The sequence below is a fragment of the Micromys minutus genome (assembly GCF_963924665.1).
Source record: "Micromys minutus genome assembly, chromosome: 1".
Classification (NCBI taxonomy): domain Eukaryota; kingdom Metazoa; phylum Chordata; class Mammalia; order Rodentia; family Muridae; genus Micromys; species Micromys minutus.
Genome location: NC_137969.1, coordinates 75,606,482 through 75,619,641, shown reverse-complemented (window position 1 = coordinate 75,619,641; position 13,160 = coordinate 75,606,482). Strand labels below are relative to the sequence as shown.

Below are 13,160 nucleotides of genomic sequence, written 5' to 3'. Positions count from 1 at the left end.
GAATAAACTGAATATGCAGCTACTGTTGAATAACTACAATAAGGTATATAACTAAAAATAAAGTTTGATAGCTGGTTTTCCCATTCTGTACCAGTACTAAGTACTCTGATCCATATAGGCAAGATTTACAAATCATCCCAGATCAGTTTGGCAATTTTGAAGAGTAAGTAGCAATCATGCCAAGAATAAACAAATAAATAAATCATAAAACAGAATAAGCTGTTGGGATGAAGGTGTGATGTGTATGAGGGAGGTGGAAAGAGGAGAAAAAGGGAGGAAGAGAGGAAGTGATTACCCATACTGGTGATATTTTGCATCAAATGCCAAAGAAAGGGAATGGGGAAAAGTGTTTGGTTAAAAGGTAGACTTTGAAAAGCCTAACACCTTTGACTCAGCATTTATGCAGCCTTAACCAGAGAACTCCAGAGTTTAATGTGGTAATCGCCAAAATCTATCACTGTTAAACGTGCTAGTCTTGAACTTTCTATTCTAGTCTATTAACTTATCTGTATCAATGTAGTTTGTCTCTATTTTTATGTTTAAAACTAATCGTATTATTTAAGTATTTCAAAATTACTGAAATGTTTCTGGACTGTAATTAAACCTTTTACATTAATGTACTTTGTGTGTGTTTGTGCATATGCATATGTGTGTGGGTCATCGGGTGGGCTCTGTAGATGAAGCTCAGATTATCAGGCTTGTCTCTTTATATCTGAAACTCCTCAAAATAAATCCTCCAGTATAAGGAATAAAAGAACTCTAAGTCCCTAATGACATGTAGAACACAGCAGACAGTGATGTGCCCTGTCTTTGGTCTACAAAGCAGGTGTGCACTGTACACTCTCACCACATCCTAGTCTGGAAAGTGTGTGAGTGGAAGCTCTTCTGGAGAGAAACATCAGTGTGTTTCCTGACTCTATAAACCCACAACTCAATCCATACTTTAGTTTTTTTCTCTTTCAGCTAATGATCTTTTGCCATTTTATGTAAATGCTCCTTTCCCGCTTTCAAAGCATTATTTTGACAGCTGATCGAGGGGTCTAGCCAGAGGCAGCACTTAGAAAACCATGCTGTGTACCTAATGTTTGCTTAAACCACAAAGCATTCTCAATTCACTTTTCAAGCCCTCTGGTACCTGACCTTAAAAGATTTTGATTTTGATTAATTTACTTAAAAAAATCTTCAATAAATTCTTGCTTGACTAATCTCAGTTGGTTGAGAGAAAGGAGGGGAACACACTCTCCTGCAAACTGGCTTTAAGTAAGTCTTCACCAGATTCTGGGATCTGCATTTTCTCCACTTTACATCTGCAGAAGTCAGCTCTACCACATGTTCTTTAACAGCAAACATTTAGAGCAGTCATATCACCAACACAATCTACTAAAACACACATCTTACTCATATAATTTCATAGGCCTGTTTTGTGAAACATATTTGTAAGTTTTTAACCTAATATTATGTCACAAGTAAATGTGTGAGCATAACATAACTGAACATACAATATTCCAAAATTATAAGTGCTAAAGGACTGTAAGAAAATCAACTATAGCTAAACCCAAAGACAATGTGACTGAGTAACATTCTGTTCCTTACAAAGTATCCACAGCTAGCCAGGAAAGGATATATAAGAGAGCACAGTGACAGCTAAACTTGTTCATGGGCCTAGAAAGACTTTAATTGAATTGAGTCTTTAATTGTCATACTGGCCTGTGGGTATGTCCACAGAGTATTGCTAATTGATGGTGGAGAGTCCAGGCTGTTAACAACATTGGAACAAGCCAGGAAGCAGAATTCTTCTATGTGTCCAACTCAGTGCCTTCTGTCAAAGTCCTTCTCTGACTCCCCTAAAGCCTTTTTCTTCCCAAGTTAGTCTTAGTCAATGTTTTACCACAGCAACAAAAAGTGAGCTAGAACAGGAGACTTCATCCTACCTGAGTGAATCCAAGTTTGATTCGTCTCTGTTTGAAAGTCTTGGCAAATTGCTCAAGCTCCTCAAGGTCACTGGGCTCCTCAAAGCTGGGAGTATCAATTCGCTTTGGTGTGGTCTGGCTCTGTGGAAGTGTCTGAATTGGGGTTGCTGCTATTGTGCGAGTTGGGGTGGTAGGCTGTTGGAAAAGGAACAGAAAAATATATACTTTAGTTTATAACTGTAATGTGCTAGTATCTTAAGGAAACAGACTCACATGAACTCAGGCCAGAGAACTCTAACCTGGAGGAGAGAAAATGGGCATAAAGTCCCATCCCTAGCTGAGGAGTTACAGGTATTTGATGCCAAGAAAGGGACAATCAGTTTTCTTCAATGAGGTGGCACCTTGTATACTGGCCACATTCCAGGAGAGGCCCCTGGATCAGCCAATACAAGTTAGGCTCTATGAGATTTTTTAATTAAAAAAAAAAAAAAAAAAAAAGAGCATAAGGGTAGATGGGAGGTTACAGTTGGATATGTTTGAGAACATGATTTGGGGAGGGAGTCTGGGAGGAGGATAAGGCATGTGATAAAAATACACTGCATGATAAATAAATGCATTTAAAAAAAGATTGTCTCAAGAAAACCAGGACAAAGAAATACCCTTTCCCCTATTTCCTCCATTTCCTTTTTCTTTTTCTTAAAAGAGAAGTTATTACTCTGTAGCCCAGACTGACTTTTCATTTAGTATGTAATCCCACTGCCTTAACTTTCACAGTTCTTAGAGTAAGCAGGTACCACTAACACTAGCAAAAAGTTCTTTAAAATAAATTCAGTGTCTTTTTCTAGCAACCTGATAAATAATGTTATACTTCTGATAGACAATATGATGTGCCTCACTATAACAACGCAGCTCCTGACAAGAGTTTGCTCACCAGGAGTAAATGGGGCATCACTTTGACATAATACTTTTCTTGTATTACTCAAAGCAAGAAATGTCCAACATGTCATTTACTGCCTGTATTTCCTTGTACCAAATTCAGATCATGATTATATATTAATGACATCTTTAGGCCATTTCTCCAAATAATGGTATATTTGTGAAATTTGCTCCCATTTCTATATCTTTGGGAAAGAAAACCTTACTTATTTCTTAGTGATGAAATCCCTTCTGGTAAAAAGAGAAAAGTTCTTCCTAATAACATGGTACCTTATTATCTGGATTTTAAATTTAAATTGATGTAAAGTTTAATTTGAAACTTTTTTTAGACACCCCACCATTCTATTCCTTAGGCTGAAGACTGAGCCCAGGACACTCTTGTTTAAAATTTTATATATGTCCATAAAATGCATGTCTGTGCACCATGTGTGTGCAGTGCCTTCTGAGTCCAGAGAAGGGTACTGAATCTCCTGGAACCAGAGTTAGAGACAAATTATATTAGAAAACAAGCCCAGGTCCTTTATAAGGCAGCCAGAAATCTTAACGTCTGAGCTTTCTTTTAAAGAAAATACTAAATTTTCTTATTTTTCAAACACCAGGGTACTCTGTAGTACTCACAAATACGGAGTAGAGCCTTCTTTCTGGATGTTCACTAATAGTGCATCCTAATTACTCTACTGAACTTCCCTATGAACAGCAGCCCAGGTGACAGATTATGAACCAGGATTTTCTTGTGAATTAGACAGGCCTTATATTATCTGACCTTGATCTCATTAATAAGGCTCTCTCAAAGGGAAGTGACCCAGAAAACTACATAATAGGTGTGATACAATAATTGGGGCAAATTCCTATGCTATCCTGCTTCAATAAAGACAAGAAAACATGTCTCTATGACATGCTGACATTGAGCAATTTTAACTTCAGCTTTTGGAGAAGCTATTCAGGTACCAACTATATTAGAATAGTTACCACAGTGACCATGGCTGATAGCTGAAGGTCAGTTTCAACTATCAATCTTTTACTTCATTTTCAGCATCAAGTAGACTCTTTGTCAAATAATAATGGACTAAAAATAGCTTGGCTACCTTTAGACAACTAGTATCTTATTCTATGGTGGTATAGCATTTAATGAACAGAAGTCAGGATGAAGTCGGCTCCATGCGCACAGATAGCATGTAGGCCAGAAAGAGATCTCTGGTATATATATCAAAACACCAATTTTATTTATTTTGCATTCAACCTATTAAAAAAACTTACATTTAAAACTGCAGTATAGTTTGATGCTTTTGCAGCTGTATACAATTGTGTAATTTCTAACACAAGATATAGACTATCTTTACTAATCCTCCCCAAATTTCTTCTGAACCCTTTGCCACTCATTATCATAATCATCCATGTGGTAGTCATCGTCACCATCCTCACTCCTTACTTCCTGACAAGTACTAATAGGATATTTATGTTTATAGTTTTGTTCTTTCTCAAATGTTATGTAAACTGAAATCATTCAATACTCAGTCTTTTAAGCTCAGTTTCTGTCACTTAGTGTAAGGCTTTTGAAACTCAAAGAAGTATATTTCTTCTTATTGTGTCTGTCACATGGCTATTCAGTAGTGTATGTAACTTACTATCTGATAGTTTGGGATAATTATTAATCTGTTAAAGCATTCAAAGACAGATCTTTGTGCTTTCCTTTTAAAGAGCCAAACTAGTGAGTTATATGGTGCAGTTATATTTAATTTCTAAGTGAATGTCAAACTAATTTACAAAGTGTTAGTACCCTTTGGCAAACTACTAGTACTAGTATGAGAAATCTAGTTGCTTTATGTTCTTATCAATACTTGTCTCAAATCCTTCATAACTTTAGCCATTCTAGTGAATATCCACTGACGTTTCCTCATAACTAACTGTTGAGCTGTTTTCATTTGCTTACTGGGTACTAACACACCTCCAGTGGCAGTTAAGCTTTTGTCTCTCACTAACTTACCTGTGGCTGTCTCATGGTTGAAATGTATGTGCTATTCACTCTAGTTACAATTTGTCAGCCCTGGGCTGGAGAGAGGGCTCAGTGACTGACCTGAATTCAGTTCCCAGCACCAAGGGATTTAAAATGCTCTTCTGGTTTCCCAGAGTACCTGCACAAATATTCCCCTTCTCCACATCAATTAAATATTATTAAAACAAAATAAATCATTTATCAATTTTTAAAAAGACTGTTTTTTTCTTAACTGTAGATTTTCTTCCCATTTTCTTAAGCTTTTAATTTTCCTGAAATTCATTGTTTCTTTGATAGTTAAGGTTTCTTGTGTCCTGTTTAAAACATCCCTGCCTTACCCAATGGCATATATATTTCTTTTTGAATGTTTAGGGGGCTAGAGAGAGGGCTCAGTGGCAAACAGCAAGTAACTAGTTACTAAAGCTGTCAAAATAGATCTTCTGTCTTTTCACCCTATAGAATTTGATAATATATTAAGTATTAAGTTTTAATTACTATATTTTCTTTTCATATTTGTGTATACATACACGTATATACATGTGGACACATGTACATTCATGTTCATGTCCATGTAGAGGGAAGAGGCTGATGTAAGAAATCTACCTTCCTTGGTCACTTTCTTCCCAGAGCTTGCCTTAGGAGATTCCCTAATTAAAAGTACCATGCCCACCCAACATGCATTTAAGCAGGTTCTTAGAGGATATAAATTCTGGTCTTATTGTTTGCTTAGCAAGAACCAGTAAGCCGGGGGCTGGAGAGATGCTCAGGTTTGCTCAGGTTAAGAGCACTGACTGCTCTTCCAGAGGTCCTGAGTTCAAATTCCAGCAACCACATGGTGGCTCACAACCATCTGAAAAGGGATCTGATGCCCACTTCAAGTGTGTCTGAAGACAATGATGGTGTACTCATAAAATAAATGAATAAATAAAAATGAAAATGCTGAAAAGCTTAAAAAAAAGAAAAAAAAAAAAAAAGAAAAAAAAAAAAAAAAAAAAGAACCACTAAGCCATTCATTTCTTCATCCCCAACTTCTATATAGAAGAGTCAGAAGCAAGGGAGAATTCAAGGGCAGCCAGTAAGGATGACCAGACTGAAAACCAGAGTGGCAAACTGATGTGCATAGTCATAATTATCACTAGGTAAGAACACAAATATGTATTTTAAAATTCCAGATGCCTGAGAACTGTGCTTTCTGTGTGATGATGACAGTTATGTCTTCTAAAGGAAATGACACAAAACCACACTTAAGTACTGAGGTAACACAGAAATCTATGCTCCTGCACTATTTTAGCAAGGGCAAAGGATCAACGACAGGTTTGAACTGACTTGTAGGTTTTCCATTTCAGTGTTCCTATCAATCAGCATCAGATAGCTATGACTCATCCCCATTTATTACTAACATGGTTATTTTTTATGAACTTAAAAATATCATGAAAAATTTCAGTTTCTATCAATTTGGTAATACTGTGTTCTCAAGATAATAAGCCCAAAATTGAGTTTTTGGTCAGTTTCTGAACACTGAGGATTGTTATTGTTGGAGTGTTTTTCATTTTTCAATTACTAAAACAATAGAGTAAGAAAACTGACCTGGGACGTGAGGGTGATACTTGGCTGTGGCTGTAGGAGGTTGGCTTGGCTTTGCTGAGGTAGTTGCGTTAAAAGATTTTGCGCTTGCAGGAGACCTGTGAAAATCAAACGTTTCAGGGGGATAAAAAAGAATACAAACAAAGTTTCCAACCAATTTCCTGGTCGTTTTGCCTGTCTTCAGAATGTTTAGTTATTTTTCCTAAAATTCAATATTGTTAACTGTTTAATACAAGATGGCATGAAAATCCATAACATTAAATCAAAGCTTGTATGTCTTTAGTATAATCTTAATAAGCTCATTGAAAGGTCCTTATTTCCTAAGGAGAGGAAGAACGTGAGAAACTACCTTAACTGAAAGCATCTGGAAATTTAAACATGAGTTCAACTTCTTAACCCAGAATTCATTAAAATTCTCTAAGACAGTGCTTTTCAACCTTCCCAATGTTGTGACCCCCAACCATAAAACTATTTTGTTACCTCATAACTGTAATTTTGCTTCTGTTACGAATCATAATATAAATATCTGATATGCAGGATATCAGATATGAACCCTGTGAAAGAGTCATTTGATACCCAAAAAGGCATAACCCACAGGTTGAGAACTGCTGCTTTAATGAATCCTGGAACAAGAGAAGATGGTTCTCAAAGAAGCAGGCAATCATGAAAGTGGAAGATACTATTTTTAAGTTCTTAGGACATGCCTCTTCACTGATAAAAGTTGAAACGTAAGCAACTATGTGCACTGGACAATCTTAGTTAATAAGCTCTCAAAAAGTAAAACAGATATAAAGGTATATGCCTACAGTCCCAGCTACTCTGAAGGCTGACACATGAGAGTTACTGAAGCCCCAAAGTTAGAGGTCAGGCTGGATAACATAGTGACGTTTTTTTGTCTTGAGCCTCTGGAAGCACTTGTATTATGCACTCAGTCGATTACTGAACTCAATAGGGTTTTGTTGTTGTATAGTTTGTTTGGTTTTTAAATTTTTTTTTTGCAATGTTATAAATTCAGGGGCAACCCAGAATATATTTGCAGAATACATCTGAATACAGTAAACAGTAGACTATATAAAACAATAATAAAAAAATTAAACCTGTCATATTATGTTATTTGTAAGTGAACAGTGGATAAATTTAAGAAATTAACATAGGTATTTATTTGACAATGTAGATTCTAAACACAACAAATATATTAAATAGATTTGGTCCAGATAATCCATTCTTTGTTTTTTTTTTTTTTTAGAAGCAAATATAGTAAAACTAAATAAATTGAATATACATGGTTACAAGCTTCTCTTAAAAGCCAGATTCAGAAAAACAAAACAAAACAAACATGTTTAAAAGACTACCATACTTTTCCAACCATCTCTCTATGGCTCAATCTTTCCAAGTTATTTTTAGATTTATTTAATCATCTTGTGAATATTTTCCTGCATGTATATATGTGCAGAAGAAAGCTCTTGCTCCCCTAGAACTGGAGTTAGAGCAGCCATGTGGGTGCTAGAGGTTGAGCCTGCGAAGAGTAGACTGTGCTGTTAACCACCAAGCCAACTCTCTGCCTCTCTTCAGTTCATGCCTATAAAGTAGTTAAGGTGACATCATTGATACATAACAAAAATAAGCCAGGCTTGGTATATGCTTACAGTCTCAGCATATGAGAGCCTGACATAGAAATTCAAAGATCACCTGTGCACCACAGTCAGACACTGTCACCAAACCAAACCAAACCAAACCAAACCAAACCAAACCAAACCCATACTTCAGTGGTCTTGCATTACAATTAAAACAGAATACTGTCTGTTTAGTCCTAGACAATCTGGTCCTTCCTATATTGCATGTTCTTGTTCTTCCTCATAAGCATGTGTGTACAGTCTTCCTCAATCACTGTTTTATTTACTGAAGGAGAACCTTTCAACTGAACCCTGAACTCCGATAGGCTAGACAAGTTAACAATTTGCTTTGGGAATCCTGTCTGTCTACCAAGCACTTTCGGAATTAAAGATGGAATCACCACACTCAGCATCTGTATAGGTTGTATAGATCCAAACACAGGTCCACATGCTTATATGACAAGACTTACCAGTGAGCTGCTTCCCCAACCCTAAGCTCTTATACTTCATCTCTTACCACTTTTTCCCCACTCACTGATCTCTAGCTACACTAGCCTGCCCTGGCTTAGGGTAGGCTCATCCCCTCTCAGTCTCTGTGCTCTCTATTGCCACATTGCCAGTCATCCAACTCTACACCCAGCTGCAGGAGCCCCCACCTCACCAGTCAGTTCCTAGTCAAATGTCACTCAGCAGACAGGCTTTCTTCAGACCACATACCCTATCTTCCACAAGTTAACTTTTACCAGGCCAGTCAAATCTCCCATCTTCCTTGAATATGCTGTTATCCAAGTCCTTTATTTATATTTACTATTATTAAGAGTTCTAATAAGAGCAGGGGGATTTCATCTTGCTAAAAATAATAAGCTCCAATAATTATATCAATTGATATAATTATTGAGTACTTGGCAGGTACTCAACAAACTGCTGAGCAAATCAAGTATAATTACAGATTTTCATAAGTTTGAACACAAAATATTGTCTAGTGAGAAAAACAAAATATTTTATGTCAATAATAAGAATTAATCTACTAATCCTGAAGAATATGAGTTCCTTTAAAGTTTAGGGAGAAAGTTTTTGTTTCTCTGGAAACAAAATATTACAACCATATTTAACCAGAAGTTATAATATTGAATGGTTAATTTGGTCCATAGTAGCATAGTGTCTGAACAAATTCAAATGTTAGGTCATCCTACCTCTCCCTCTCTGCCAGGAAGGTCAGCTGAAAGGGTGCAGAGAAGCCTAGAACTTCCATGAGAACCAAAAAAGGCCAAATACAAGTTCCTATGAAATATGACTCAGAATATACCAGTAAGAATTTTCTCAGGAATAATCAATTCTTGGAGAATGTATTTCTTCAACAGTTCCATAATCATAGCAATATTGTAATATAAACTACTACACATTTCAAAGCCTTAGGTTGACAGCATTTCCTCCTTGAAAAAAGCAGAAGTGCTTGCCCAAGTGGAGGCTAATCTCACACTGGAGATGTTTGGGGTGGGGGCATGTGTGTATGCTTACACAAGTGCTTTACCCATGGAGCCACTTGAGTCTCAATCACTTTCAAGTTGTTTTTCACTATACAGAAGAACAGACTTCATTTTCTAAGTTACATCTATGGACTGATGTTGATAGTGATACGGCTTTAATGGTAACTGTGGCAAAATTTGAGGTTATTATGCATTTGGCACATTTTCTGAAAGTATGTTCATGTATTTATACTAAATCCCTACAACTGTGAATGTAAATACTAAAATCATTATCATATTTCAGGTAAGAAAACTGAGGCTCAGAAAAATTACATTTCTTCATAGAGAGACAGCTTAGCTTTTTACTGTATTACAATGATGGCCTTCTTGATATCAACAAAACATTTACACAATTTACTCATGATTAAAGGGTAAGGTGAAAAGGGTAGAGGGGGAGATGTGAAACTCAGAAAACTTAGGTGGCTTGTCTAGGGTTAGAGGTTCTAAGTCAACCAGTATTCTCTTCCATTCTGTGCTTTTTTCCCCCAATCCTGCAAAAGGCTGGAAAGAAATCAATACACAGACATACACACACACAAAAAAAAATTAGAATAGCCATTTCTTGTTGTAACTGTCTTAAAAAGTATTTTAAGGCTTAACTATATAAAAAAAAAAGTAAAAGACAATAAGATTCTTAGGCTTGTAAAAAAATAAAGGAAAGTAATCTCACTCAATTCTAAGGTCTCAACAATGACTAGATCTAACACACACTCTTCATGCTTGGCCTGTGAAAGGCTTTCTCGTCTAGACAGATCACTTCTTCCTTCTCTCTTGGATCATTGTAATGATCATTTTTTACTGATTCTGATCCATAAATCAAAATAGTATGTATTATCTTCAGACTCTATATTTCCCTGCTATTTCAAAAGTGTTGGGTTTACTAAGGCTTGCTCACTACCATGCATGTATCTTTCTATGACCTACCAGTACTTAGTTTCCTAAAAAACGTAATTACCTAGATACCTATTCCTTACCACTGATATAAAGTAACTGGCCACCAAGTCCTTTCTTTTTTATTTTGTTTATTTTGAGACAGGCTATCACTATATAAACCAAGCTGGCCTTACCCTCAGAGAGCCTTCTGCCTACCTGCCTCCCGAGTGCTAGGATTAAAGGCTAACTCTACTATGCCTTGGCCAAGTCCTTTCGTCTTCTGTATCATCTTCTTTTCTGCTCTCATAATCATAGCTCAGCTTTGATCAGTCTCAACATGACCTGCAAAACTCTGCTGACAAGTATTACTAAATCTATTCTTGACTACTCTAACCTCCCCAAGTTTCAGTGTAAATAAGCTTCCTTCCTTCCTTCCTTTCTTATTGGATATTCTCTGCATTTTCATTTCAGATGTTATCCTGTTTCCCCAATTCCATTCCCCCTCCCCCTCCCCATTGCCTCCATGAGGGTGCTCCCTCTCCCAATCACCCTCTCCCACCTCTGCACATTGGCATTCCCCTACACTGTGAAAAAGAGCCTTTGCTGGACCAAAGGCCTCTTCTCCCATTGATGTCAGAGAATGTCAACCTCTGCTGAATATGCACCTGGGGCTATGGGTCTCTCCATGTATGCCCACTGGTTGGTGTTTTAGTCCCTGGGAGCTGTGATGGGTTTGATTAGTTGGTAATTTTGTTCTTCCCATGGGGTCGCATACTTTGTCAGCTCTTTCAGTTCTTTCTCTAGGTCCTTCATTGGGGTCCTCATATTCAGTCTGATGGTTAATGTATCAGTATGGTTCTGGCAGAGCCTCTGAGGAGGCATCCATATCATATCCCAGCCTGTAAGCACTACTTGGCATCAGCAATAGTGCTTGGGTTTAGTGGCTGCCAAACCAGGTGGATCCCCTGGTGAGGCAGTTTCTGGATGATCTTTTCTCCAATCTCTGCTCCTCTATTTGTCTCTTTATTTCCTCACGAGTGTGTTTTGTTCTCCCTTCTAAGAACTGAGGCATCCACCTTCTGGTATTCCTTCTCGTTGAGCTTTTTGGGTTAGTATACCCTTATCAGTGAGTGCATACCGTCTTTTGTGACTGGGTTACCTCACTCAGGATGATAGCTTCAAATTTCATCCATTTGCTTAGGAGTTTCATGAACTCATTGTTTTTAATAGCTGAGTAGTACTCCATTGTGTACTTGTAGCACAATTTCTGTATCTATTCCTCTGTTGAAGGACATCTGTGTTCTTTCCAGCTTCTGGCTATTATAAATAAGGCTGCTACGAACATGGTGGAGCACGTGTTCTTGTTAGATGTTGGCTTTTGGGTATATGCCCAGGAGTGGTATATCTGGGTTCTCAGGTAGTACTATGACCCGCCAGACTGATTTCCAGAGTGATTGTACCAACAGTGGAGAAGTGTTCCTCTTTCTCCAGATCCTCGACAGCATCTGCAGCCACCTAAGTTTTTGATCTTAGCCATTCTGACTGGTATGAGGTGGGATATTAGGGTGGTTTTGATTTGCATTTCCCTGTTGACTAGGGATGTTGAGCATTTCTTTAGGTGCTTCTCAGCCATTCGATATTCCTCAATTGAGAATTCTTTGTTTAGCTCTGTACCCCATTTTTAAATAGGACTGTATAAATAAGCTTTCTTAATACAAATGGCTAATGTTACTTTTCTACTTTAGTTTTTTGTTTTTAAATATCCTACAAAATACTTTGGAAGATATCAGACATTCAAATGCAACTTCACAAACAACCAGTTAAAATTTTGGGATGGGACTCAGAAAACAACCTTTCTCATTTATCCTGTGACTTGCAAATAAACTGAGCCTTGGAAATGATTAAGTGGCATGATTTCAGGTTAAAGTCCTGGAAATTTCCTTTAGTGATCTTTCAGGTCTCTTATTATTATATGTAACCTATGTTCCTGATTTAAGGCACTGCTATAGTTCTCATGAATACTGGTAGTTTGAAACTACACTGAATAAAAGCATTGCTTGAATGGATAGCGTTAGCTCAAAGTACACAGATCTGTGACACCCCTGAGGAGCTTTAGGGAGATGCTTACCCTGCTGGCCCTGGGGGGTCTGTGAGATGATAAACTGTGCTGGCTGCAAGTTGGTGGTTGGGTGCACCAACACAAACTGTTGCAAGTTGAGATTTTGCTGCTGAAGTTGTTGCAACTGTTGAAGATCCTAAAAGCTCAGAAGCAAAACACAGATTAGAGAGAGATCCTGAAATGAAAGCTGGATTAGTCATAAGGTTCCTAGGTAATGTCATATTAAATAACAATGAGACAACACTTAGCTTTTAGTCATGTCCCAACAGTGTGGCTTCCAAGGCTATGTCAGTGTGTGAGAAATTCTCAGGCCTCAGGTCAGAAATGGTTCAGCAAGTAGAAGTGCTTGCTGTGCATGATTGAAGACCTGGGTTTGATCCTTAGAACCCATGGTGGAAGGAGAGAACTGACTCCTGAGAACTGTTCTGACTCACATACACAAACAAACAAATATCAAAGACAAAACTGAAAAACCTTAGGGCCTCTGCAAGAAGTTATATTTTTGAGGTTATGATGTATATAGCATCATGATTATGCTAAGCCTAATTTTCAATAGTTACTTAAGATTCTTTCAGAATAAATGAATACGTGGTGGTTTTCAATTCT

The 13,160-nt window shown here is 37.3% G+C and overlaps 1 protein-coding gene across 1 annotated transcript in view; it reads right to left on the bottom strand.

Moving 5' to 3' along the window:
- The window catches only part of POU2F1 (POU class 2 homeobox 1), a gene marked incomplete at its 5' end in the record, with an annotated part of 124,288 nt that overhangs the window by 24,525 nt on the left and 86,603 nt on the right, over positions 1–13,160 (bottom strand). Inside the window, 3 exon segments of the mRNA XM_080916178.1 lie at positions 1,932–2,105; positions 6,427–6,521; positions 12,564–12,690. Of these exon segments, the coding sequence (XP_080772304.1) occupies positions 1,932–2,105; positions 6,427–6,521; positions 12,564–12,690 (396 nt within the window).